The sequence below is a fragment of the Sesamum indicum genome, linkage group LG13 (assembly GCF_026168435.1).
Source record: "Sesamum indicum cultivar Baizhima isolate 11 linkage group LG13, ASM2616843v1, whole genome shotgun sequence".
NCBI classification, from domain to species: domain Eukaryota; kingdom Viridiplantae; phylum Streptophyta; class Magnoliopsida; order Lamiales; family Pedaliaceae; genus Sesamum; species Sesamum indicum.
In genome coordinates, this window is record NC_142669.1 from 16,840,500 (window position 1) to 16,868,193 (window position 27,694).

A 27,694-nucleotide genomic window follows, 5' to 3' on the forward strand; every position below is an offset into this window, starting at 1 on the left:
TTACTATATATGTGTATTTTGCGGGGGGGGGGGGGGGGGGGGGGGCAGTGCGCAAATTATAAAAATGCTGGAGAACATACTAATTAATTATAGAGTTTAATTCCTATACTGTGGTTGCACCTATCGACCAGGTAACCGGTTTCATGTTCATCTTGCTTGCAACTGTCAGCTCTATAAATATATAGCATCTCAACCTCGTTTAATATCGATCAATCCCGTTCCCACGGTCCCTTGTTCATTTTACAAACTACTTCTCTTGAAGCTATATAAGTGTCATCGTGTTCTCAAAATGCATGTATATGGCCATATATATTCTTGCAACTATTCAGCAAAATGCCGCAGCCTGCAGGCGACGGAGCTTTTAGAGAGAATGAGTAGAGCAAATCCGGTGGTGATATTCAGTAGGAGCACGTGCTTTATGTGCCATGCTGCCAAGCGGCTCTTCTGCAGCATGGGCGTAAATCCAAGGGTCTACGAGCTTGATGAATATCCGGGGGGAAAGGATCTGGAGAGGGTTTTGTTGGAGTTGGTGGGAGGAGGTGGGGACGCAGTGCCAGTGCCAGTGGTTTTTATAGGGGGCAAGCTGGTGGGCGGAATGGATAGAGTGATGGGTTCTCATATCAGTGGCACCCTTGTTCCGCTGCTCAAAGAGGCTGGTGCACTTTGGCTTTGATTTTCGTCCTCATCATCTCTTTTCTTTTTCTCACAGCTAATTATTGCACGCATTTTACTAATTTTTACAGCAATAAATAATTAAGAGAAAAGAGTGAATCGAGATCTGTTATTTCTCGAATGGAATGGAAGATAATATATATTTCAAATCATCAGAGATCATTATGATCAGTTGTTTTTATTGGAGCGAGGTACACAGAAATTAACAGCCCTTGAATAGTAATTTCTAATCTAAATGGGTTGACATGCGCACCACATGGGCACAGCATGGCGTTAACTCATGCAGACAAGGGGAAGATGTGTTTCCTTAAACTTGGTGCACATATTTAATTTCATGTGCAACCTTGCGCGGTACCTTACATTCCATTTCTGCTTTGCAGCAGCAGCAGCAGCCCCAATGCTCATCTATACATACATATAGCTGCCTGGTGAATGCTGATCCTCATCCTCACCCTCATCTGCTCTCAAATCAAACAAATTTTAATAATATCTATATATTATTCCTCTCCTGATATTAATTATATAAGTCCTTATTAACTATTTCTTAATTTCGAAGACTTAAAAATCCCATGCACCCTTAAATATCTCTCAAGCCTTCACCCAATTCAGTTCCCTGATCATTTTTCTCCCATTTTCACCAACATTCATGTTTTCCCTATATAAAGATTCTTTACAAAGTATAATATACAAGGCTAATTGCAATTTTAGTCCATTAACTTAAGGGTGGTGACACTTTTGGTTCAGGGTCCATTGAAAATAACATTTTTGGATTGAGAGTTTAAAAATATGATAATTTTAGTCCAAAAAGCTTTATTTTTGCTGTATTTGTCACATAGGTTGCTTGTGACCTAAAAAATATGGGGATCTAAAAATGCCAACCTTGATGACATGGATTAAAATAATTTGGTTGCCCATTACATGACACCCGTGACGTTTTAAAAGAAAACATATTACCATCCCACATCATTGCAACTGCCGAGTCAACTGCTTTAGACGTCTCTATAATTATCCCTAATTCCAACAGCTGAAGAGCCCTAGTTCTTGAGTGAAGGGTTTCACTCCCAAAACCCCATTAGAAGGTGAAATTGGGAAAACAATTGAAGACGTGCTTCGAACCTCGTGGACTAAGGTGGATCCCAAAAGGAGATTCCATGCATGTAGATACTACAACTTAAGTTTCTTCTTTATCTTTTTTATTTCGCTTTGAACAATGATATATTTTTTAAGATATTAATTTTTCTTATTGTAGAGGAGTGAGTGTCAATTTTTAATTGGGAGAACCCTCCAATGTGCAGAAGAGCATGTGCAATTGTACCCAATTTATTGAGGAAGAGGAATGAAATAAAGGGAGAAAGTATGAAGCTGAAATGCTGTAAAAAAAAGTCACCGTCATTGAAATTCACCAAAAACAGTCATCCATAAAAACAATCAAACTCATATCACCATTCCTGTGTTGGATTGAAATTGCCATTTTTTTAGAATTACAGTACTAAAAAAATGCCACCATCCATATATTTGGTGGCTAAAATTACACTTTTTTCCTAATACATTGTATATGCTTCATTTCAGCACCTACACAACACCAATTTTGATTGTTTGATTGCTAAGAAAAACAAAGTTTAAAAAGAAAAAGTAAGTGAGAAATGCAGTGCAATTGGGATTCCCCTAGTGGTGTTAAATTTTGTGTCTCTTGAAATGAGAAACGAAATTCACAAGTAGGCAATGCCAAAAATGAAAGTAGCTCAATAATTGGAAATGATTTCATAGGTTTAATGAATGGTCATTCAACAAAATTTTATAAGTCAAACACAGCATCATCATGATGCTTATCAAATAATTGAGTTGATGATGGTATGTCAAACAACGATTTTTTCCTTTGAAATTTCTGTATCATCAATTGTCGCCATTGATGTATTTATCCATTTACTGAAAACATAAATTACAATTATTATTTTTTAGATTTGGTATAATTATAAATACTCTCTTATTATTTAAAAATTTACAAATATCTCCCTCACATGAAAAATAATTATGTAGCCCCTAAATAGTGAAGTAACATTACTATTTTAGTCTTGCTGATTGAAATAAAAAAATTAAGGATTAATAAAATAAACAATCTATAGAGAATATTAATTCGTAAAAAGTATTCTAAAAATATAACATATATATAAAAATTATAATTTATAATTCAAAAGGATATTTTGATCAATTCATCATAAAAATTGAATTAAAATCTAAGGGAACGGACTTGTTGTTAGACGGACGTTAAAATTAGGAGGGTATTATAATTTTTTAAATAATAAAAAAATATTTATAATTATGTCAAACCATAAAGAAGGTGGTTCAAATTTACCCTTATCGAAATATTGATTTTATGATGTAATTGTTCCTCCTATTGAGGATGGGTATGGATAGGACATGATGAGATGGGACTTAAAAAAGTGAAGAATAAAACGGGAAGAAGGATGTATAAAATGTTGATGTGGGGCATGAGTATGGGCTTAGTTGGGTTGGTCTAGTGTGTGGACTGGATTAATTTTAAAGCCCAATAGGCCCATTAAGGGAATAGAAATCTATATGGTCCAAAGGGGTTTAGCCCAGTGAGAGTATATAAACCTAGTTCCCAACTCCACACTCTCTCTGTCTGTGAGGCATACGTTAGGGTTTCACAGCCGTCCATTACAGCAAACGAAGAAGAAATGGTACGTTTCTTCGTCCCCCTTCTACCCTCAATCTGCTACATTCGTTTCCTCACACCAGCTAATGCTTTTGATTTTGGTATAATGCTCTCTTGCAGGCTCCAAAGAAGGGTGCAAAATTGCCGGCGAAGAAAAAGGTTGAGAAAGTCGTGAATCCGCTGTTTGAGAAAAGGCCAAAGCAGTTTGGCATTGGAGGAGCTCTTCCGCCTAAGAAAGACCTGCATCGGTTCGTCAAATGGCCCCAAGTTGTCAGAATTCAGCGGAAGAAGATGATACTGAAGCAGAGGTTGAAGGTGCCACCTCCAATTCATCAGTTCTCCAAGACCCTCGACAAGAACTTGGGTTTGTAGTTTCTTCCTCCCCCTCTTCTTGTTTTGTTCTGCTTGGTATTCGATTTCTTGTTTTTGCTTTCGTAAATTTTCTTGATTTGTTGAAGGGTGGTTTGCTAATAACAAGCTGGTTCTAGTGGTAGTATTGTGGATGATATTGCATTTACTACAACCGATATTATTGTTCTGTTTTTAAATTCTGTTCAGCTACTACGCTGTTCTAGGACAGAAAGTCAGTCTTCTGCATTTTTCTAATACAGTGACTATAGTCATCTATGTTTCTTTCCTATTTTTCAGGAGTTCTTACTTTTTCCCTCTGATCGAATATGTCCAAGATATTTATTTCATGGATCTTCTTGGGTGGCATCCTATGTAGGCAAATTTGTACTTAGAGATATTGGGTGTCTATGATTTCTTTTGATAAGAGTTGGGAATTATGCCCAATGTTGTATTACGTGTGTGTTGGGGGGGGGGGGAATATGCTAATGATTTTGTTTATATCCTCTCTTTTTTTGGTTGGGTTTTTTACTTGTGATGTAGAAATATTGGCGATGCTGCAGTAGTTTAATCTTTTAACCAAGTTATGGTTTTGGTTTAAATGCTGCAGTAATTGAAAAGCCTTTTTTTTCAATCGTTAGTATGCCTGATATTGTATGTGTAGTGGTCTTTTCTTAAATTATTGACTAGCTGTCAATTCTGTGTCATATGGTGACTTTTATGAATTGTTAATCATTGCTCTGTTCAATGTTGAATGGTTAGGTTTGTTTTCTTGAATTTTGACTCTAGTAGTCAAACTAAATTTGGGAGCTTCCCTCATTTTGTTCCAAGTGATGCTGTTCATCCATGTTATGTTTGAAGTAAATATTTGCATTGTGTGTTTTGTCTGGAAACATGACTTTGGGTGTTTTCAGTTATATTTTTTTCGTTGTTGACATGCAGCAACAAGCCTTTTCAAGATGCTCCTCAAATATAGGCCTGAGGATAGAGCTCAAAAGAAAGAGCGTCTTTTGAAGAGAGCCCAGGCTGAGGCTGAAGGGAAAACTCCTGAGGTCAAGAAACCTATTGTGGTGAAGTATGGTCTAAACCATGTTACCTATCTCATTGAGCAGGTTTGTCTTAGGTATTGATTCACGGTACTTGCGCCTTCTTTCACAACCATATAATAACTGCCATAAACCTTTCCTTTGCAGAACAAAGCTCAGTTGGTGGTCATTGCTCATGATGTTGACCCAATTGAGTTGGTTGTATGGCTCCCTGCCCTGTGCAGGAAAATGGAGATCCCATATTGTATTGTGAAGGGGAAGGCTAGATTGGGAACTGTAAGTGGTCCTTGCTCGCTTGATCTTGGGACTGCACTAGCAATAATCCACATACACTGATCTAATTTTTTTCTTATGCATGCTATTTGCAGATTGTCCATAAGAAGACCGCCTCTGTTTTGTGCTTGACCTCTGTGAAGAATGAAGACAAGCTGGAGTTTAGCAAGATCCTGGAGGCGATAAAGGTAGACTGTTATGCACAAACTAAGATTTTGCTGTTTCACAGCTTTGATGTGCTAGATCTCTATTACTGGAGCATTACTTGAATTTGAGGGGAAAATCTGTTAATCTCTTTGCTGCTTTCTTTATAGGCCAATTTCAATGATAAATACGATGAGATGAGGAAGAAATGGGGAGGTGGTGTTATGGGCTCAAAATCCCAGGCCAAGACAAAAGCAAAAGAGAGGCTTCTTGCCAAGGAAGCTGCTCAGAGGATGAGTTAAGGGCTCGTGGTATCAGTTTTCTGATAGTGATAGGTTCAAATGAGAGGAAATATTTATGCCCCTGTTGTTCAAGATTCAGATGCTTGTTTTTTGTTTACAATTATTAACTACCTGCTATTTGAATCCACTTTCTTTTCTTTACGATATATGATTTGGATACACGATATGGGACAAGATAGCTGTCTAAGATCCTGCTGGATATGTCAAATTCTTGGGTTTTCTTGTGTTATGTCCAATGCTTTTCACTATACTATGGTGATTATATCCACCTTCTTTCAGTTTTGTGAGAGTTACTGAAAATAGTTGGCCAGTGTTGATGGAAACAACAGAAGGGGGGTAAGGTACCAAGATGAATAGAAGGATAATGAATAAAGTATAATGAGAAAAGAGCAAAATTCATGCATAAAACAAAAAGATGGCTGTAATATTTCCAAGTGCCAACGAGGACACAATCCCCCTATATGTTTACATATTCACACTATTCTGCCTGAGCATAGTGTACCGGCAAAGTCCGACTAGGTACTCTATTGGCATTGCACATTATTTATTTTTGTCAAGATACTTTTGATAAGTGCCCTTAATCATATAATTTCCGGTTTCAGTCAGAGCGTATAAGATGCGTTCTTAGGAGGAGACAGATGCAGACTAGTAACTCTGACACAATTCGTTGATCTTTTATGTATAGGAGTAGGGCTAACTAATTGGGTAAGGGGAGGAAGAAGAAGAAGAGTTGGGGTTAACATTCCTGAATTGCATAGTTGAACTTTCAAGAAGAAGGTGGGCCAGCAAGGTGGAACCTGTTACTTGCCCAATTCATACATAATCTGGTATCAAAGTGCTTCAAGTGAGCCCAACAGAATCAAGTCCATTGCATGGAGGCCCAACTGATAGACTTAAACTATGCAGCAATGCATGAATTCAGACATTGAACCTTTCCCAAGTCTGACTCTCAACCATGCAAAGTTCTTAACAAGACTACAGTGAATAGGGATACTGATGTGATGCCCCTCTTCCAACTTCCAAGTGTGCAGTCCCAGTGCACTAAAATGGTGTTGGGCTTCTCTGATAGAGAAGAACAGTATCCAAGAAAACAACAAGAAGAAAGACCCATGAGACTTAGTTGTGTATCTGAAGAATTCATTTATATGATGCTGTGGCTGGTTTTGGGGGAAACAAATTAATGTTCGTTACCAGCAGTCAAAATTCACAGATACCATACTCTTTGTTGCAACTCAAACCCAGGAAACCCAACTGCTTGCATGTAACTAGGACTCTCAGTCCCCAATCCCGTTGATGGATCAGAGAACGAAGATGACGATGTCAAATCCGAATCCGCTGACAGCAGCAGCAGCAGGGGCCCATAATCTTGAAATTGCAGCCACATGGTTTCTACTCAATTCTCACCAATCATAGGCCAAGGGGCCCTACCCCCACTCCCAACATCCTCCATATCACAACTGAATCGTCAATCTTCTGGTGAAGCCACACTGATGAAACAGAGCTGCCCTGTTGAGAAATAGAAACAGAGGCAGGTATAGCACCAGTTCCAGAGGCTGCCTCCAATTATAGATGGTTCGGCCTGTTGTAGCAGTTGAAATATTCTTGCTGGTTCTCATAAGGCAAAGGCTTTTCAGCTAATCCATCTTTAAAAATGAACCAGTTTTGTATGGGGATGGGATTATAGCAACGAAACAAGAGCAGGTGTAGGGTTGTGTGCGTGTGCGATGGCATCCATATCTTGTAATAAAAGAGACTCAACAAATAATTAAACATATGGAAATGGAGATGTGGTCATGAGTTACGAAGGGCTGGGGGGGGGGGGGAGCGGGCTAGGTTCATTAGTCTCAGATATTTTGGAGATATATAAAGTGAAAAATTGTCGTAAATAATTAATGGGATGTATTTTCTCCTGTGAATTGAGGATTAAAGAGACAGATGGACTCAGCCTAACTTAGTGCACACCCACAGTCACAGACCCCCACCATCATCATCGTCTTCCCTGTCTTAATTCCCACAACTCACAATTTTAGTAGTAGTAGCAGTAGTAGGGGTTTGAGTGCATAGTGTTGAACTGATGGGCAATGTAGTAATCTATAGTTAATTACGAGTGGCAGAGGTCATATCTCTGCCTCCCTTCCTACAGACAAAAACAACCCACCACCTCCTAATTCAAACTAATTACTTGTTCAATTCTAATTAATTGTTCCATCACATCTTTGCTTTTTCTCTCTCTCTCATTTCTTTCCGTCTCTTAATTTGTAACTTATGCCTTCACATTGTTGGACTTTTCTTCATGTTTGGCTGCCGCTGCTGCTGCTGGTTTTCATTATTACTATTATAGATATGTATGTAAGTCGGTATTAATAATATTATTATTATTATCTGTATGATCGATCAGGAGAAGCATCGCTAGTTCACTCAACAGTAAAAAATTACTGGCTAAAATTGAATCCCTCATCCTCATCCTGGTCAAGAATATATACATAACAGAGCAAGGTATGACTAAGTAGCAAAACCACCAGCCCCGCCAGCTAATTTGCAATACATCAATTGACGTACGGGAAGAAGAGACACACACATACCTGCTAGCACTACAAGACTCATCATATCAGTAAATTAAAGCTTTCATGTTGATTGATTGATTCCCAATTTCCTCTACAGTTTTAACTAATCCCCCACCTACCTCCTTCATTAATTATTCAACACACCCTTATTATTATTGGTGGTCACACAAATATACCATGCTTCAACCAGTTAAAGCTTTTACAAATGTCTAAATACTGATCAAGACTCTAAAACCATGCATGCATTTATGTAGGAGTTGGAGTAGGACAATTACATGCACATCATCTTAAACCTTCTCTGTATGTCGACTCCAAGTGTCACTGCAAATAATATCTATACGGGCGGGGGCGGGGGAGGGGTATCCTTATCCTACCCGTAATGTTCACAGATCTGATGCAGTGCATGCCCCATGCATCCCATAACAAAACAACCATGCATCATCATAAACAGAACATATGCATATTGTCTTTTGCATGTATATCCATCACAGGAATACTAATTCATTTTCCAGATCATTAATTAATGGTAAGTGGTTGCATATATATATATATATATATCTATATCAATAATATTGACATGATAGGCATGCATGAATGATTAATGTAGGCTAAGTGCACGTAGTCGTTCCTTAGGTGCAAAAAGGCCACATATAAAAGGTTGATGGCGAATATTATAGCATCATCTTAATTGTAACTTTCTCAATGTTCTTCTCTGCTTGACTTCATCTTAATTAATTAGGTCACTCAAGGGGGGACCCGACCTGTACAATATACTATACTCATCATCTCCCTGTCTGTCTGTAACGTGTTTCTTTCCTCCCTTTTGACATTGATTTCTCTCTTATATATATATATATCCTTTCAAGATTGTACTTACCTTCTCTTTTTTCAAAAGAGAATTGAAGAAATATATAACACATCTCGGATCCACCTTTAATTTATTGGAAAGTTGAAGATGAAGGTCAGTGTAAACTCTTCTGAATCTGCTAAACAAAATTAAAAGCAGTATATATATAATATTGCAATGTTTCTAACTTGATCGATGCAGTTACTGGCCGGATGGATGCACCGCAAGCAAAAGCATAACACCACAGACCCAATCAAGAATTCCACACTAGGTAATTATTTTCTTCCTCAAGGAACATGGATCATTTTCTGTCTTTCATCCCAATCCAAACATAAGTTCGCATTTCAATTCTTATTTTCATGTACTATATATTCTCTTTCTCCCGATGCAACTAGTTTGCTTCATGCAAGAGAATGCACAACTAGTTTAGATAACTGTCGCCAACGAACTATATATGAGTGCTATTTTCATTACAGGAAAACTTTCCGCTTGTGTATCAGTGCAGACACTGTCTGATGAACAAAATTACTACGTGGAGCCTACTGAGGCATTCTCACACCCACACATCAAACGTAAAAGATGTTCAAACATATTTGAGGGCAGCAAGGTTGAAGGGCTCTGCCAGGAAGAGTCATTTGAGCCTTTTGAGTTTCTCTCAATCGGCACTTTTGGTATGGAACTACTCAACACAGACCCCCCAACGCCGACACTTCCCATGCCGATTGAGAAATTGAGTGATGGACAGATAGAGATAACCGAAAATGATCTCAATCTAATAAATTATGAGTTAGAAAAGTTTCTTGAAGCTGAAGAGACAGAGGTTGAGTATGACACATCCGGGAGGAGTAGTCAAGCAAGCATAATAACCCTTAGTTATAGTAAGCCTATTGAAGGAGCTGCAGGTTCGGAAGGCCAAGTGCACATGGTGGCTTGCCCTCTCCAAAGCTATCTGTTTGCAGCTTCAGTTGAAGTAGCTAATTACACGGATAAAAAGGTAACTTATAAGAAAGAGAGGACATCCCTTGAAGAGCTCTTTAAGAGAAACAACATAGTTCATGATGATCCTCCTATGAAGAAATCATGTGAAGGGCCAGAACACAAAGCTAGGACAAGAAATCATGTGGCTCATTTAATGAAGAAGGTGGTGAAGAAGTTCCGTTCCTCATCAACCAACGACACTAGTGCTGCTTCTGGAACCAAGGCTATTAAGGAAAATCTCTCTAAGGTCTGTTTGATCTTATCTGAACTAAGTTGAGTTTCTTGTTCTTATTCGACTTTAAAGTGGCATGCATCATATATAAGTTTCTGCAATAAATACAAGTATCATAAACAGGATGCATGCTTTATCCCGATTCAAGAAGTTTCACCTAGTGCTTCGACAATCTCGTATCATCTTCATTTGTTTATAAGCATGTGAAACAGTTGATATATATATAGAGCAAAGTTAAGCCTACGTACAATTAATTACTATTTTTAGTGTGTTTGCACTTTCTGATATTGCAATGAATGCAGACCCTTGTCAAAATGTTTCACAAGAAGGTCTACCCTGAGGAGATGAGCGAGAAACAGTATGTTAAGCTGGCAAAGGCTAAGAAGAAAAACAGTGGAAGTAACAAGTCTGGCGATGAATCAGGCAGCAAAAAGAGTAAAAAGAAAAACACGACGCTGCTGTGTTGGAACGGAATCTGCAGAGGTGCTTCACCAGAAAATGGAGGGCATTGGATTAAAACAGATTCTGATTGTAAGTAGAATGATTAAGTGTCAAATTAAAATATGTATAGACATCAGATATTCTGTCATATAAAGACTCTGATTTGATCTTTAGTTATACTAAAATTGGCTCAAGCCTAACTCGGTTTGGATTTTTCCATCTGAATATCTGGATTACAGACTTAGTGTTGGAGCTGTAGGAGCAGAAATATATGGTGGATGGAAGCAAAGGCAAGTATGTACGTACATAGGCCTCATCATCCTCTTCAAGTCTGGAGCTGGAGTTTGCTCAAGTATTGCATGACGTTGGGTGTGATAAGTTTACTAATCAAGAACAAGATATAAATTATAAATATATATATGTTTAGGGGAGTCTCCCTCCTGGCAGACAATGTAATGGTGTATCAGATGGTATTGTTGTAATATTTGGTTACTCGTTTTTCTGTGCAAGAATTTAATGTAGCGATTCCTGTTGAATGTAATAAGTGTGTTTGGGTAACATTGGAAATTATTGTGAATTATATCTTCCCAAAGTGTTTGTTTATTGGCAAGTAATTTGAAGTTTGAACAATCACAAAGAGTTCGCAGCAGCAGCCGACGTCCAACTTATCGTTAACTAATTAGGAAGCCAAAAGATGTGTAGCTAGATACCATGCTTTCACTTCTTTTCTTCTTGTTATTCATGCAAGGAAGTGCTATATATATAAATATGGATAGTCGAGATGGTGTCTGCTGATAAATCAGCTGCATGAACTGGAACAGGACTACTAGCACTGCTAGCTGCTGAGTAGATCATATATATATAGCTGTAATTGTTTGTTTGATTAATCACCTGATGATACTACAGCTTGTCCTAATTAATGAGTTAGTTTGTCAAATTCCATGCAGAGTTGAATCAACCTTGTACGGAAAGCTCCTTTAGTCAATTCCAATTTATATTCTTCAGAGAGTTTAAGATCAGTTGTGTAATTTAATTTATAAGGCAACTGGTTTTTTGATAGATGAAATATCCGATGGTCATCGAACACACCATTTAATATCCACTTTATTAATCTTACCTAACTAGCTAGCTAGGATTAGTTATGATCGTACAATAAGAGCAAGAATTTAATAGGACTGCCTAATTCGAGTCATAAGCTGTACCAATTACAGCCAACCATGTCTAAGCTGCTGCTGCTGCTGCTGCCGCCTTCTGCAGGTTTCATCAATTTGAGATTGAGACGATACATACATCAGCCCTCCTGCGCCCAGACCATGATGCTATTTCACCCTCATTTTTCCAAATTCAAGATTGTGCTCTCATGTATCCCCACATATTCACCTTTTTCATTATTCAGTTATCGCTGTTGGTATTGTAGAATTGTTGTTTGGCAAGCTTAATCAAGCCGCCTTCACTTTCTAATTTGCAATCATCATCACCCCTTTTATTTCTAGATTTCTTCTTCTACTTCTTCTTCATATATACACATATATATAATTCCCATTTCTGTATATTTGTTAATGGAGAATATACGTCCAAAGCTTTTTCCATATTCGTCGTCCATGGGGACACCAGCTGCAGTCCTACTCCCAAACACGATGTCCAAGAGTTTCTATAATAATGAAAACATGGATGGCTTCACGGAGTTGAAGAGTACTGAAATACATTTCCCTGTAGCGGAAGCAACAGATGTACATGATCATAATGGTAAGAACAGTGACGAGGGCCTTGTGGCTGTGGAAGGTCATGAGATGAAATCATCAGTTCGACTCGGGAGTGGGAAAAGGAAGGGTGAAAAGAAAATCAGAAAGCCCAGATTTGCATTCCACACAAGAAGCCAAGTGGATATTCTTGATGATGGTTATCGCTGGAGAAAGTATGGCCAAAAGGCAGTCAAGAACAACAAATTCCCCAGGTACATACATACATGATACACTCTTTCATTTAGTATCCCCTTCCCCCCGTGCAGGTTGTTCTGAGAAATTAACCGATCATGTCTTTGAGAATCGAAAAAGCCCTCCCTGATAAAGCAGACCATATATATGGTTCTCTAACTTCTGATTCTGGCAATTTTCATCTTTCTCTTCAGTCTGTAAGGATTAAGCTTTTCATGTATTAATGGAAGTAGTGATAGAGCAGAAGTTGGAAAAACCCAAATAAAGCAGTAACAGATACTACTGGCGATGTGGTTGCAGAAGCTACTACCGGTGCACTCACCAAGGCTGCTATGTGAAGAAGCAAGTGCAGCGGCTATCAAGAGATGAAAGCATTGTTGCGACTACTTACGAAGGAATGCACATACACCCTGTCGAAAAACCCACTGACAATTTTGAACAAATTCTCAGCCAGATGCAGATTTATCCTCCTTTCTGAACCCTCTAGATTATTGATGGTCAAAGTAGAATATACCTGCAACATACATAGTGGAGGGAATGCTAGAATTATAAATTTCTAATTTGTCCAACAATATAATACCTTTACATAAATTTCACTTTGAACTCAATTCAACCATCCAAAGCCACAAACAGGAGCTTACTACAGATTGCACACCACACACGTGCATCATACTATTGTAGGAGAATATAACACAATTGCAATTAGATCAGCTACCAGGCACATTTGTTGATATCTTAATTTTGATTAAAGTGGCTGCTCAAATATTTGTCAAGACCAAGAGAAAGTCTAACCAAATAACCATAATGATTATTACTAACAAGCAATACTAATGTGTACGACCAACTCCACCGGCTCTATATTTATACATGAAAGTTAATCTCTGCCACCGCGTCAAGTAGTAGCCCTTCCGATAACATTATTAGCTAGAGTGAAACATTACGATGGATCATCCACTAAAGCCTGGCCAAAACCAAAATCAAAGAAAAACGAAGCAACTTTTGAATTTGATGTACAGTAGGCAACAAGATTTATAAGAACCAGACTGTGACAGAAGAAACAGAATTGGCCAAAACCAAAATCGAAGAAAACGAAGCAACTTTTGAATTTGATGTACAGTAGGCAACAAGATTTATAAGAACCAGACTGTGACAGAGGAAACAGAATTTGACGAAAGCAAAATACTCCTGAACTGAGCAGCAAGAGCTTTTCCATATGCATTGTATAGAATTACAATGTGGGCAGGGCCAAAATTAAAAAATATGCTGTTTCCCGGACATGAATAAGGTCTAGTGCTTGTCTTCCTTAGGAATATCTTTGCCAGGTATCTCTTTTGATTTTGCTTTCTCTATTTCCCTGCAATGAGCAGAAAAAGCTTAAAATCAGCAGTAGCCTCCAATGTTTCCCCGATGATAAAAAGTTGCTAGAATGGCTTAAGATTATAACAAGTTCGTAACTTGTGTCCGTTAAAGAAACACTCAAGCATTTGACTATTGTGGGGAACTTTGCAGTGAGCATTCTGACAAAATTATCACAGTGTTAATATCACCAACAATCAGACATTGATTTTGAGATGACAAACTTTCATGGTATTGTGAGTCAGCTTAAAGTTAAGCAGCAGATGGGTAATAAATAGAGGAGAACTCGGCAGGCCCAAGCTGGGAACTAAGCAAGAAATCCCCATTCAAAAATCACATTTTACGGAAGTGAAAAAGAAACAAAGATTATGAATGAATTAAGGTTAGGGGATTGAGGAGCGTACTTAGCGGCGGTCGCGGACTCTTCTTCAAGCCAGTTACGGATATGGCGAACATTACGGCGGAATATGGCAGCTGATTGTTTGACATCACTTCTCAACAGCAACACCACGGCGCTCACTCCGGCGACAGTCAGTATAAAATTCGTCAACGCCATTTGAGGGAATTGATTAATTCGGCTCCCTCCAGATGGGGGTAACTGAAACTGAAAGAATCAAATGATAATGAACGATGGATGCTGTAGGGTTTTGAAAAATAAATTCAAGTGTTTGTTGGAAGAGAGGAAGTTGGGTTGGGAATGGAACTGAAGTGAACAAATTGTATATGATATTGGGATGGGCCAGCCATCTGACACCGGCACGTAAATTTGAGGTTGTTATATGGGCTAAGACCGTATGGCCCATACATACACGTCTTAAACAAATTGCACAGCAGCACAGCTTGCATGGCTTTGATTTTGGTGATGAGCACAAGAACGACGAAAAATTAATTAATGTGAATTGGGGAAGAATGATGGATCCTTATCCTATAATTGTTGCTCCCAACTCCAACTCACCTCGAATCAGGACACCGGACCGCCGCTTTGCTTCTTCCAATCCAACACACCGCCCCTTCGTTTCCTCAAATTCTTCTTATCCAGAACCGCTTCTCCCTCGCCTCGTCTCGTCTCCAACATTAACTCTATAATTCCTTCACAATAGATAGAAGCAAAGCAAATACAACAAAGGCCGGCCGGCGCATGCATTTTTGATATATCAAGAAGGAAACATGAGAGAAGAAGATGAGCAAACAAGAGGTCTCCAAGAGCTTCGCTCCATGATATTTCACATCCTCCGTTCACCTCCGCTTCCTATCTCCTTTCCCACTTTCTCTTTATTATCCTCGTGGTCTTCGCAGCGCCCTCAAATTTCTCCGGCCGCTTTCGGCTTGCTTTTCACTGGGATTTCTATTGCTTTAATGCTGTTCGGTATAGTTACTTTCCTCATCGGATTCGTTTTGATGCCACTGGTGTTTATGTTGGTATTGCTCTTCTACTTTGCGGGGATTGTTTCCAAACTGTTGGAAATTGCTCGTACCATTTTCTGCTGGCCGCTCTCTGATTGCAATAAGGTTGCGCCAGGTACATAGCAAATTCAAACTTAAGCGTTTTTTCTATTCTTGATTCTCTTTTGTGTTGTTTGTGCTTTCTAACTATTGTCTATTGCATAAATTGTATTTCTTGTTAATCACTTTTGTACATATTTATGAATGGTGAGAGTGTATATTAATCGTACGCATTTGATTTGCAGTGTGGAATTTTTCAGGCTGAGGGATACGATGTTACAAAGTTGCAGAGTTGATTAGGAGAGGAGCTGGCAAGCGTAGTACGTAAAATTAGATTTAGAGGTAAGTTTTGACAGCCAGAGTGAAGTAGGATAGAATGCCACTTTTGGAATGTACAGGTATAGCCGCTAGCATAGCAATTAGCATGCGTGAAACAACTTGATACCATGAACCATGTGTTGGTTGCCTGTCTGTAAAATCGATCAGAGCATGTCTTCCTCGTATTGATTGTCTTTAGCATTAATTGAGTCTAGAATGATCCCAAATTCTTCTACGTTATTTGAACAGAAATAAGAACCCATTGACAGTCCGATAAGCCCGCCCAAGACTACTGTAATAAGAACCTGCTTTTTTCTTCATGTTCTTTTGATAAGATAGCTCCCACCTTGGCAAATCCCAAGAAAAGCAATGGAAAAAGGAACATGATCCATGTATTCAATTATTGGGAAAATATGAAAAAGAAGTAACAACCCAATTACCCATGAGTATGACCCTTACCCATGCAAAATATACTTTCCCTCCTTTGAAATCCTAGAGTCTTCTATTGCCCTTCAAGTTTAGCATCCTCCACACCTTGTCGCTTAAGAAATGTCACCACCAATTCACTTCCTACAACATCATACCGCCTACTTATAATTTCCAACAACCATAGCGCATAACACAATTCGCTAGCTATCTACATTTAGTTCCGTTATCAAACATTATTAATTATGTCACAAACATACTCATACAATCCAGAGCAAGTACGTGGGAAAATGAACCCTGATTGGGGGCCCGTGGTGGTGGCGGTAGCTCTGTTCATCCTGCTGTCGCCGGGGTTGTTATTCCAGTTGCCGGCGAGGGCGCGGGTGGTTGAATTCGGCAACATGTACACCAGTGGGATCTCCATCCTGGTTCATGCGGTTCTCTATTTTTGTATCTATACCATCTTGATTGTTGCCATTGGAGTTCATATACATGCTGCTGCCTAGATTTATACTATTCAATACTAACTATTTCAACACTACTATTATATCTATCTTGTGCAATTAAATTAAGTTCCCTCTTTTGCTTTTGCTTTGTCTTTCTAGCTTCTTGTGAGACGTACGTAGTAGATACATCTACTTGTTCCTAGCTACATACCATCCATCTGATTTTCGTTACTTGATATATAGCAATGTGAAAATTTAAGCTTGTTTCCATGAGAATCGTTGCAGCTGCTTCCTGCCCAGAATGGTATGAATTCCTCAATTATTTTGACCTCGCTGGGAGCTTGACAAAAGCTTTCACTATATAAAATCCAGTCTCTAGCTAGCTTAATTATTAAGTTGCAGCCACGTATAAAACTATATCTAAAAACCCAATATTCTGATGAATCAGCCACCTTCTGTTTCAAATAAGCCTACTAATTGGAAACTGCAAACAATTAATAAAAAGAGGGGAGAAGAATGATTAGAAGAAAAACTTAAGCACGTAACAGAAAAGAAAAGTGCGAAATGGCTTCATATTTCTCATAATTAGAAGATTGTGGGAGGAACACAAGGCGCCTCACCGATCATGATGCAACTGCAGGCGAAACCCGATAAAAGGAAAAAAAAGAAAATGTTACCCCCAGAACAATTTTTGTATGTATACGTCCATCAGCCGATGTAGATGTGAAGATGAACGGCGAGGGTCATGATAGCATAGAGAGCACAAAAGATGAATGTGTGCATTGCAATTGACTTTCCGTTGGTCTTCAGGCTTCCGAACTCCACCTGGCGGTAGTTTCCCGGTAACTGAAAAAGTAGGCCGGGTTGCAGCAGTATGAAGAGTACAATTCCGACGAGGACTGGCCCCAAATCCGCCATTAATTCAGTTTCTTCTAAATTACAAGTATGAGAAGAAGCGGGGGTGTGGTGGCTTTTGGACAACGCAACCGCAAGGGGAACGGATGGAGATACGAGGAGTTTGAGCAAAAAGAAAAGAATATAGTTTTAACAAAGCGTGCGTTGGAAAGAAAGAGCGCGATACCCATACCGATGCCTTTTGTAATTGGATGGACCTCAGCCTGCCCAACGGTGATGAAAAATTAGAGTCCATGAGGAGGAGGCCCATCGAACTATCGAACCCCCACCCGGCCCATCAAGAGTATGGGAGGAGACGAGACGACAGGACACGACATGATTCAGACAAGATAGGGAGGGAGTGGAGAGTGGGCAGTAATGGTATAGTGTTTGGGGGAGGGACATATAAAGTGGTTTACATTATTATGGATTGGATTGACTAATTGAAAGGCTTTTCGTAGAGATGGGATATTATTGGAAGCAGTAACCAGCACTTAATCCCCCGCCTGCCCGCATCTTTAATTATTCCACAAACACCAATCCCCCTTCACCCTTCCATCTTACTCTAACTAAAGCCCCATCCCATCTATAATTGATTCCCACCGTGTTCTTTGTTCTGGTGCTTATTGTGCAGTGAGGGGTATGGAAAATTCTAACTCAAACTCGATTCGGTCAAATTTAAATCATTTGTTAAGCACATGATGATAGTCAACCATCAGAAGCACAATCGCCGCTACTGCTTTTGTCCACTTGTTCTCCTCCCAATCCCAAATTCATGCTTTTGTGATGCCAAAAGCAGACATTTAACAAACATATCCACCTGTAGAAAAAGTTAAAGCTGCTATTATTGTTTAATTTTCTGCCCTCCATCTCCCTCTACACCAACTTAAATTAAGGAAAAAGAGAAGACAGACTTCAAACTTCAAAGTAGAATGAAGGATTACGCGGCTCTGCTGATAGCCACCGCACTATTTGCATTCCTATCGCCCGGATTAGTGTTCCAGCTTCCCGGAAAGCATAGGCCCGTCGATTTTCTTAACATGAAGACCAGTGTTGTGTCCATGTTGCTTCACACCGTTATCTATGGTTTGCTTCTTTTTCTCTTCCTCATCGTACTTAATCTGCATATCTATGCCTGAAATCCAACTTAATTGTATGAAATGTTTCCTTGATGTTCATAAGTTTTGGGGGCTGCTTCTCCTTTCTGCGTGTGTTTGTGTTAAGAGGAATTCAAGTTTGTAAAAGCTGAAAACTCTCTGTCTTATCATCAAATCAAAACAATATTTAATGAAACATTCTAATAACAAAAGTGAAGTTCCAGAAACAAAAAGATATATATAGTAGTGAAGTATATATGATTTGTATGAATAAGGTACACCTAGGTTCAAATATTGCAGCAAAAAGATGCTCTATTATATCAAATTTTAACAGATTGTTTGAATGTTGTACTAAATCTATTCTGAGCCTCTCTTTTGCTTACTCTTCCTCTCTATCTAATTTCAACATCCACACAAGCAACATCACCTTCCCAACAACTTCTAAACCACAACACCACTTAATTACTCATAAGAAAAGAAAGAAAATCTTAATCCACACAAGATCCGGATACAGCACGAAAATTCAAATTACAGACAAGGAAATCCATGTGTTTACTATTGGCCCACATAAACGTGAACGCCGATAGCTAACAAGAAAATACAAATGAGAGCAAAGTAGAGAATAGCGTGAACCAGTATGGAAACCCCACTCGTCTGGAAGTTGCCAAACTCAACGATGCGGTTGCGTCCCGGTATCTGAATCAGCAGCCCTGGCGTGAACAACACGAATAAAACCACCGCCACAAACACCGGACCCCAATCCGACATTTTTCCCCTTCTCTGCTCCGCTCTCTTTTTTGTTCGCGAATCGACTGGAAATGTAGTTAAAAGAGTGTCGAGTGATGGAAATGGGTAAAGTTAGGTGCCAGACAGACTGGACACAGATAGCTTTTGTACGTATTACCAATTTCAAAGTTGCTGCATCATTCTCCACACAATAAAACTCATCCCATCCCAACTCTGGGAATTGCTCTGAAATCTTCACAACAATCGAACCAAATAAATGAATGCAGATTAATCTGAATCAATGTTTAACAGGACCGACCAAGAGGCCACAACAACTCTCTGCATCACCAAATTCCAGCTCTACTTATTAACACCAGCTAACCATAACAGCATATCTGTGGGCAACCGCCATTCGCCCTACGCGGGGGTTGAAGTAACTTATTACTAAAATTAATTTAATGAAAATATTTTATGAACTTGCAATCAATAAAATAAATTAAAAATTATTAATTTTATTAACATGTGCAAATCGAACGCCGTCGCAATATAAAACGAAAATTGAAAAATTGGTGGAAAAAAATTAAGTATGAAAACCATATTTTAACTTTGAAATATATTTTATGAATTTTTCACAATTCAAATTCAAATTTATAAGTTCCATATATTACCCAAGCTTAGCTAATTTAAATTTCATATGTACTTTTTTCACGCTAATTCTATCAAAAAGAATTATACAAAATTAATAAAGTATGTACAAAATTTAAGAATTTTAAATGACAAATAAATTGAATCGATAAATATATAAAAAACTTACAAATTCAATATAATTTTAGATTGGGTTGGATTTGGTTTTGGGGAGGAGTCCATGTCAAAAAAGCCCTCTTCCGGCCGCAAACCAAAGACATCTCCCACACACTTTCGTAAAAACGAAAAGCACAGATCACACAATTTGCTCCAACCTCCAACCAATACTCTCTTTAAGCTTTTTCCAAATGATGGTACAAAAATAAGATTGATTATATTTTTATTAATTGCAGTGTAATTTGATACAATTATAACATAATATAATACAAGTTCTTTTTTCCTTTTATTCTTTTCTTCTCCCTTTGCATTCTTTTGCTAGAGCTTATACAATGATACATCATTCATTATGGTATTAATGAGGAACTTGAATTATACTGTGTTGTCTTTTTTAATTTAGACTCCCTTCTGAGCTTCATTATTTAAAGTCACTAACGATCGCTAAATCAACTCTTTGAACCTAAACAGTGGACAAGTTTTTAGGTTTGGGTACATTTATTTTTTTAACCTAAACTGATCTCTAAATTTCATTCATTAGAGACAACCATGCTACTTACTAAAAGTCCCTTGAAGGGTCTTTTAGTCTAGTGCGGCAACAGACACATTAGACTTGCAAATAGTGTTGGTAGGGATCAGTATGAGATGTATACGAGATTCAACAAGTTCTAACACACTGCTCACGAGTGGTGGTGCCATGACACTGGGCTCATGGGCAACACATAGTACACAGTTGGCCAATTGAGGAATGAATGGGTGACGATGCACGACAAGTTGCATAGTGGATGGACATGCAGGCCTTGAGCATCAGTAATCAGTGTCGGCATACTGTGGGCATCGCAGGTTTGTGTCTAGGCATCGTGTGGACGTTATGGGAAGTCAGAGATGCCCAAGCATGCGCGCGCATGGGCGAGTCTGGCAAGAGTTATTTTTAAGTTTCATTCATTGAAGTAATCATGCTACTTACCAAATTACACTTAATCAGTTAATAATGAAAAATATTGTTTAGACAAAATTATATTTTTAGTCCTCCTTTTACAATTTTGGTCCACTGTTAAATTTTTCGGCCAATCCATTTGATCGGAATGCCACGTTGAAAGCACCTCATATGCCATGTAGCCAGAATTTTTATGATTTTATAGAAACCAGCAATCATAAGAAATTTCCCTGAATTAAACCCTAGCTCCTTCAATTTCAACTACAATATTTAACTTCATTTTCAACGACAAAATTTGTGCCTCTTTGTGAGTCGTTTGAGCAAGGGGTGAAACAACAAAAGGGAAAATAGTTGTCCTTTTTGAGCCATTTTTTATTATGATTAGTATTTTGTAAATTCAATAGATAAGAACCCCTATTCACACAAATAACAGAGATTGCATACCTGAGTTTCGATTTCGAACAACCTCAAATTTCTGTTTTCACGCTTCAATTCACACAAGAATACACGCACAAAAATTGGGAAGAAGAGAAGCGGCATCCAATAATACAGAATTATTTGGGGACCAATAAGAAGAAGATGAGGAGGAAGAGCAGGCCGAATTAGAGCGTGAGTCCAATCATCAATCTGACTATGCCTCTGTATGAATGATTTTCATCCTTTTGTCCCCCTTATCAAAAGATATATGCACAACAATTTCATGCAGTTTTTTCCTCTTCTTTGAAGAAGAATATTGAATGAGCTAGGGTTTAATTTGGAGAAAATTCCTTTATATTGTAGGTTTAAAGCCATAAAAACCTTGGCTGCGTGGCAGATGGTGTGTTTTTTGACGTGGCATTCTGGCCAATGGATTGGCTGAAAAATTTAACAATGGACCAAAATTGTAAAAGCATGACTACATCTATTAAAAAAGGACTAAATCTGTCAAGTGTAGGGCTAAAATTGCCAAAAAAAAAAAAAAAAACTAAATTTGCCGTAAAGTAACAAGAATGAAAATGTAATTTTATCTACTATTTAACATCAATTTAATTATGTAATTTACCATTTCAAAAGTATCAGCATTTCTTTTTGAAAGTTGACTTTTTCATCCATCACTAGCAAAAGAATCAAATAAAAGAATATGAATGATCAACATGATTCTTGATGACCCGGGGATTGGAAAAACCAAAAATGAATATAGGCAGGCAAATCGTCGGCAGCAGGATTTGAACCTGCGCGGGCGAAACCCAACAGATTTCAAGTCTGTCTCCTTAACCACTCGGACATACCGACCGTCAATACTCTGTCGTTCGCGATACTAATCCCCATCCGCAGTTTCATCTAGAATAAATTTGAAGAAGAATATGCGATTACGCAATTGGATTATACAGAAGACTATAATAATGTGGTGTTTGTAATGTAATAGAGGTTGAAAAGGACGTTAATAATATATATAAATATGTATAGCCACCACCACTTGACTTAACTAAAAGTGTGGGATTATTATTGGATAAGTTTATTCATCGAATGTTTTTTATCAAATCATACATACAAGTGCTTTTTTGGTATCACCCAATATTCGTTCTAATTGTAATAGTTCAAAATTATTCAACTACCCAAACATAATCTTGAACAAATTAAATGCTTTTAAAATACAAGTATCTTATTGTACCCAATCAAATAAGATTAGGCCGTGTTTACTTGCACGTATTAAGCAGTATATCCGGTATAGTTGCTGATTGTAGTCCATTTACTTGCAAATTGTCCAGCTCGTGACTCACGTCCAAAGCTGGGTCCTATGTTGTACTAATGCTGGATTACAATCCGGCCTCCAAAACAGTCTGCATTCTTCTTTCCCTAATTTGTCCCTTCATTCTTCAAATTATATTCCCAAATGTTGCCTCTGGTTCTTCTCCTTCCTTCTCCAATCTAAATCTCTTTGCCCATTGATCTTCTTCCTAAAAACAAAGCGAAAATGAGAGAGTGCATTTTGATCCACATTAGACAGGCCGGTATTGAGGGAGTTCTACTGCCTTGACCATGACATTGAACGGCGGAGCGAGAAGGAAATTGTTCAAATCTAAGCCAATCCTTGATGAAAATTGGCGAGGCTGGTCGCGTTAGAACCGCTAGGATGAGGCGAATCAAATGATGGTAGTCCGCTAGGAATTCGTCCGAATGGCGATGAATCAAGGCGAGAACCGTTCAGAGTTCGTGATCGGAGCCAACTCTTTCCGATCAATAAAAATCCAAATTTATGGTATGAAAATATTCATCTTGGTGAGAGGGTTGCAACGGTATATGATATGCCCAGGAATTCATTGGGACGACGCCGGAATCTTAGAGAGAAGATTCTGACCGAAAAAGGGGGCGATCCCATCGACTTCGGCCGGTGCGTGGGCTGCTGTAAGTACATTTTCCGCATAGTTTTCTTGATGAGGTTGATATCGGCATTTTGCCAAAAAAGGTTTTAGTACTATTCTTGTATCATTATGTGTATACAATGGCATGCTGGTACTTATTTTTTAAAATTTCAGGGAAATAATCACAATAGAGTGAGTGGTCAAGCTTTGGAATTCAAGCAGCTCAATATTCCTTATCACTTTTGTTGTAAGCTATGAACGAATTATTTTGTTAGTTTTTTATTTTGTATTTAATTCTACCCTGTCATGGTATATGATCTGGGTTTTAGCTATATTGATTCTTCTTCCTGCTTGTATCTATTGGCTTGAAGGTTGTCTCGTTACCGTCTTATTTTTGAGACTTGCATGATTTTTGTTTTTGTAAAGAGTTTCTTGTAATTGCCATGTTTATGGTCAGATATTGTGGCCAACCATCATGCCACCTTAACTGTAGTCTGTAGCTCATAAGTGGATGAGAACTTAGATGTGTAAAGAAATAATAATAAAGGGGGAAAAAAAAAAAACAAAGAATGTGAGACTTCTGTACAAGATCCTCTTGTGGTCTTAGAGATTTGCAAAACTGTTTGTTTTTTTCTTGTTAGATTAGTTAACCTCTTGAGCGCGTGAACTTTGCAGGAGTCTGCTCTTCCAAAGAGCAAGTACGAAGAAGATGTTTACATAAACAATCATACAAGTGTTTGGGGTTCATGGTGGAAGGATCATCAATGGGGTTACAAGTGCTGCCATCAGACAGTTAGAAACAGCTATTGTACAGGGGCTGCTAGTATTGAGGTTGCTGAAGCTGCAGCAGATCTTATGAAAGCTAATATTGCTTGGAAAGAGGCTACTGAAGGTAATTACTTTCTTTTACTATGTGAATCATGATTGAGATGATTATAATGTTCAAACATAAAATGAGATGATGTAACACTAATGTCCTAGTAAGTTATTTGTTTTTTCGTTCAACTTTTGTCATCTTTTTAACTGGCTGAAGCACTTAAGAAGGTAAAATTCTTCTAGGCCTTTTATATCCTGCAAAATTTTGGTCTTGATTGAGGACTGATGTGGTTATGTACATACAACAATCTGATTATGATTGAGCATTGGGGTTACTGGTTTTGCAAGCTTTTATCTCCAATCATGTTGTGTAAATGTTGTGGATAATGTAAAATATAAACATTGGTTTTTTGTTTCGTTTCTAGGAGGACGAGAGGAGGAGAGAAGAGCGGGATGAGAGGAAACGCAAGTACTTTATCCCAATTGGCACAATCCCAATAATAGTCCCAAATTAATCGGGTTAAATCCATTTTGACCCCCTGTGATATAACAAAATATCAAAAACCCCTTTATGAAATTTTTAATATCAAAAGTCATCCCTATATTACCAATAAATAATCACACCACTCCTGATCAATTTGAATCTATTTTTTTAGAAACAATGACTAAAATCTAGTCAAACCGGTCAACTAGGCTTATTAATATATAATTATTTTAATTTATAATTTTTAACATATATTTATAATACATATAATTATAATTTACAAAAAAAATTAAAAAATAACAATTATAACCCCATCCCCCCACCCCCACCCATCTTCTTCCCCCCTCCCCCACCCCTTCCACCTCCAAACCCCCCCTTCCCTCCCGGCACACCTCCCCCCTCCTTCCCTCCCCCGCCGCCTATCCAGTGAGGGCGACGTTGTTGCGTTGGGCGACGGCCGTCGCCCATGGTGAGGAGGGCGCCGCCGCTGTTTTTTTTTAAAATTATATATAAAATTAATTTTATTTTAATTAAAATAATATTTTATTATATAAATAATTAAGTAATTATTATATAAAAGAATATTTATTATTAATAGAAATATATCATATTTTAATTAAATAATTATTATATAAAATAATATTTAATTCTTAAATATATATATAATATTATATGTTAAATGTGAGAGAAGGGCAAAAATTTCAAAAAAAAAGTTATTTTTATAGAAAAATCGTAGTCAAAGCGCGTGTGGCCTAATTTTTGTACGGATGGGGTTTTTTAAACTTTATTTTATATCATAGAGGGGTATTTGATACTTTAATTTTCATAGGGGGGTTTTTGAACAATCCTATTATCACATGGGGTCTTTGAATTTTTCCCCAAATTAATCCCAAAGACGGATATGGGATGCAACCAAATAAACACGGCCTTAATGTACTGAGCTGGATAGATCCCGTTTGATTTGACCGACAATAGCGATTATGTGGCTAATTAATTTTATACTAATCATACCATTGAAATATCCTTTTTTTTTTAAAAAAAAAATATGAAGTATAATTGTTGTAGAATTTGGAGTATGATGATGGTGGGGAAAACAGAGAGAATATGTGGCCATGTGGGACACCCGGCCCGGCGGAACCGTATAAACCCCAAATGGAAATGACTAATGAGCTTTTTCAAACTAATAATTAGAGTGATCCTTTAACAATGATAAAGTAGTAGTAAAATGTTACTCTTCTTAAACTCGTGTTGTCTGAGTAAGGACAGTTTGCTTGTTCTTTTTCAGTCATTTATTTTACTAATCAATCTAATATAAACTCAAAAAATATTTGATCTTATTGTCTGGTCAAGAAACAAAATTCAATAACTAGGTAGAGATGGTTATGGAAATTCAGACCAAGATGGATGAAAATTATCCTACTATTCTGGTTGGTTTTAGCATAATTAGTAATAATAATCATCAAATTGGTGTTTAAACGAGCTACAGTATATATATGGTGGCATCAATGTATAATTTATCTGCTGCCAAAATAGAACAACATATACTTGCCTTATTTTTGCTCCCTCCCTCCCAAAATACAACATCCAACTTCCACACCCCGTTTCCAGAAGAATATTAAGAAAGATTCACCCGAAGATGGGCTGTCTGAACCAGAAACTCTCTTCATTCTTGAACAACAAATGCTGGTTTTTGTGGCTGCAATGTGGATACAGTCTTGTGCTGGAATTGGGTACTTGTTCGGTAGTATTTCACCAGCGATCAAGACCTCTTTGAACTAAAATAAGAGGCAGGTTGCCAGGTTAGGGGTGGCTAAAGATTTAGGTGATAGCGTGGGATTCTTGACTGGCAGTTTGTCTGAGATTTTGCCGTTGTGGGTTGCTCTTCTTATCAGTGTCATTTGTTGGATATGGTTGGGTTTGGCTTGTTCTCACCGGCAGAGTTCCTGTTTTGCCGTTATAGGCTGTGAGTATCATATTTCTACAGCATTGACTTGCTGCGGCTTAATACTATTTTTGTCTTTTGTGGGATCGATCGTTGGTTTTAATCGAATTGTTAGGTTTAAGTTTGATATGATAATCCTTGATTCTTGATTATTGATCTGTTTTAATTTAACCTTTGATGTGATGAATATGATCAGCTGAGTTCAGCTTCAAGATCTTACTTTTTACATCGTGATGGAGGGAAATAATAAAAAACTAATATACCCTTAGTATGAATGGTAGAGACAAAGGCGTAAAAAGAGAGATTAAACCCATCACTCACGTGGATAATCTCAGAAACGGTTAAGGGCAATCTTATACCCGAAAAAGGTGGGCCACGATCGCGAGATGACCTGTCGTGGAAGCGGGTATTAGGATCGTGCAGAGGACACGAAAAGGGATCAGTATAAAAAGAAGAAGGAAGAGAGAAAAAAGGGTTGGTCTGGCTTTTATATTTCACTTTTCATATTCTTTAGTATCTCTTTTACCGGATAAAATTCTCTATACTGACTTGAGCGTCGGAGTATCTACGCCGGTACCAAACCCGGCTAGGTAACGCTTGTTCTGTTTTCAGGATATAAAGGGTTCGACAGAGTGACAGGGACGATAACAAGCGCGACCCGCGATCTCGGTCGGATCATTTGGCGCCGTCTGTGGGAACGTCAGGTGACGGATTGGAACGCGTTTGAGAAATGGAGACGCCTGCAGAAGATCAAGCACCCGTTGTACATTTATCACGGCAAGAAATGGACACTCCCATGACTGATCGGGAGGGAACCGTGCAACTGACACGACGGGAATTACAACAAATGATGGAAGAAGCAGGGAGGAAGGCCTTGGTAGCCTATGAGAGAAGAACGGAAACTCCTTTAGAAAAGGAAATAGCGGGAAAAAGGTTGTTTCAGGAAAGAGTCGAGGTGCAAGACAATGAAGGAATGAGTAGACCGGGGGCGAATAGGAGGGGCCCGCAACCCTCTGATGTGGGATCCAGTAGCAGGGCTTTAAGCCGTCCTAGGGGACCAGCCATATCTCGAGCTGAGGTGGATAATGTTAGTAAGCAAATAGCCCAGTTAGGAAAGCAAATAGACGAACTCAAGAAGAGAGGAGAAATAGTAGCCCACAATCATAATTCGCCATTTGCTAACCGTATACTTACAGAACTGGTCAACCCGA

The 27,694-nt window shown here is 38.3% G+C and overlaps 9 protein-coding genes and 1 non-coding gene across 12 annotated transcripts; 7 read left to right on the forward strand and 3 right to left on the reverse strand.

The window, feature by feature from the left end:
- The first annotated feature begins 370 nt into the window (after nt 1-370).
- Nucleotides 371-673, forward strand: LOC105176329 (glutaredoxin-C5). The gene has a single exon (XM_011099094.3). The coding sequence runs from the start codon at nt 371-373 to the stop codon at nt 671-673; it is 303 nt and encodes a 100-aa protein (XP_011097396.3).
- A 2,563-nt stretch (nt 674-3,236) lies between these two features.
- On the forward strand, nt 3,237-5,691 carry LOC105176233 (large ribosomal subunit protein eL8y). Its single transcript, XM_011098966.3, has 6 exons — nt 3,237-3,374; nt 3,470-3,713; nt 4,640-4,809; nt 4,891-5,019; nt 5,112-5,204; nt 5,331-5,691. The coding sequence occupies exons 1-6, from the start codon at nt 3,372-3,374 to the stop codon at nt 5,460-5,462; spliced, it is 771 nt and encodes a 256-aa protein (XP_011097268.1). The 5' UTR covers nt 3,237-3,371; the 3' UTR covers nt 5,463-5,691.
- A 3,085-nt stretch (nt 5,692-8,776) lies between these two features.
- On the forward strand, nt 8,777-11,116 carry LOC105176330 (protein LAZY 1). Its single transcript, XM_011099095.3, has 5 exons — nt 8,777-8,987; nt 9,075-9,144; nt 9,350-10,098; nt 10,386-10,614; nt 10,764-11,116. The coding sequence occupies exons 1-5, from the start codon at nt 8,982-8,984 to the stop codon at nt 10,781-10,783; spliced, it is 1,074 nt and encodes a 357-aa protein (XP_011097397.3). The 5' UTR covers nt 8,777-8,981; the 3' UTR covers nt 10,784-11,116.
- A 681-nt stretch (nt 11,117-11,797) lies between these two features.
- LOC110013061 (putative WRKY transcription factor 43) lies at nt 11,798-13,066 on the forward strand. 2 transcript variants are annotated; one of them, XM_020698623.2, is made up of 2 exons: nt 11,798-12,478; nt 12,759-13,066. In XM_020698623.2, exons 1-2 carry the CDS (start codon nt 12,084-12,086, stop codon nt 12,934-12,936), a joined length of 573 nt encoding a protein of 190 aa, XP_020554282.1. In that variant the 5' UTR covers nt 11,798-12,083; the 3' UTR covers nt 12,937-13,066. The 2 variants fall into 2 exon arrangements, with proteins under 2 accessions (XP_020554282.1, XP_020554283.1); XM_020698624.2 differs by having other exon boundaries at nt 12,703-12,901.
- Nucleotides 13,067-13,537: 471 nt separating this feature from the next.
- On the reverse strand, nt 13,538-14,512 carry LOC105176236 (uncharacterized). Its single transcript, XM_011098968.3, has 2 exons — nt 14,219-14,512; nt 13,538-13,812 (listed from the first exon to the last, which is right to left on the reverse strand). Exons 1-2 carry the CDS (start codon nt 14,368-14,370, stop codon nt 13,746-13,748), a joined length of 219 nt encoding a protein of 72 aa, XP_011097270.1. The 5' UTR covers nt 14,371-14,512; the 3' UTR covers nt 13,538-13,745.
- Nucleotides 14,513-14,680: 168 nt separating this feature from the next.
- On the forward strand, nt 14,681-15,780 carry LOC105176235 (uncharacterized). 2 transcript variants are annotated; one of them, XM_011098967.3, is made up of 2 exons: nt 14,681-15,333; nt 15,503-15,780. In XM_011098967.3, the coding sequence occupies exons 1-2, from the start codon at nt 14,982-14,984 to the stop codon at nt 15,520-15,522; spliced, it is 372 nt and encodes a 123-aa protein (XP_011097269.2). In that variant the 5' UTR covers nt 14,681-14,981; the 3' UTR covers nt 15,523-15,780. The 2 variants fall into 2 exon arrangements, with proteins under 2 accessions (XP_011097269.2, XP_088733091.1); XM_088876965.1 differs by having other exon boundaries at nt 15,518-15,780.
- A 511-nt stretch (nt 15,781-16,291) lies between these two features.
- LOC148784569 (uncharacterized) lies at nt 16,292-16,717 on the forward strand. Its single transcript, XM_088876966.1, has one exon. It carries the CDS (start codon nt 16,292-16,294, stop codon nt 16,505-16,507), a length of 216 nt encoding a protein of 71 aa, XP_088733092.1. The 3' UTR covers nt 16,508-16,717.
- Nucleotides 16,718-17,003: 286 nt separating this feature from the next.
- On the reverse strand, nt 17,004-19,614 carry LOC105176237 (uncharacterized). The gene is made up of 3 exons (XM_011098969.3): nt 19,012-19,614; nt 18,458-18,470; nt 17,004-17,376 (listed from the first exon to the last, which is right to left on the reverse strand). The coding sequence occupies exons 1-3, from the start codon at nt 19,204-19,206 to the stop codon at nt 17,156-17,158; spliced, it is 429 nt and encodes a 142-aa protein (XP_011097271.2). The 5' UTR covers nt 19,207-19,614; the 3' UTR covers nt 17,004-17,155.
- On the forward strand, nt 17,851-18,522 carry LOC105176238 (uncharacterized). Its single transcript, XM_011098971.3, has one exon. The coding sequence runs from the start codon at nt 18,274-18,276 to the stop codon at nt 18,478-18,480; it is 207 nt and encodes a 68-aa protein (XP_011097273.1). The 5' UTR covers nt 17,851-18,273; the 3' UTR covers nt 18,481-18,522.
- Nucleotides 19,615-22,089: 2,475 nt separating the features above from the next.
- TRNAS-UGA (transfer RNA serine (anticodon UGA)) lies at nt 22,090-22,171 on the reverse strand. The gene has a single exon. It is a non-coding gene; the product is annotated as a tRNA-Ser (tRNA).
- Nucleotides 22,172-27,694: the final 5,523 nt, after the last annotated feature.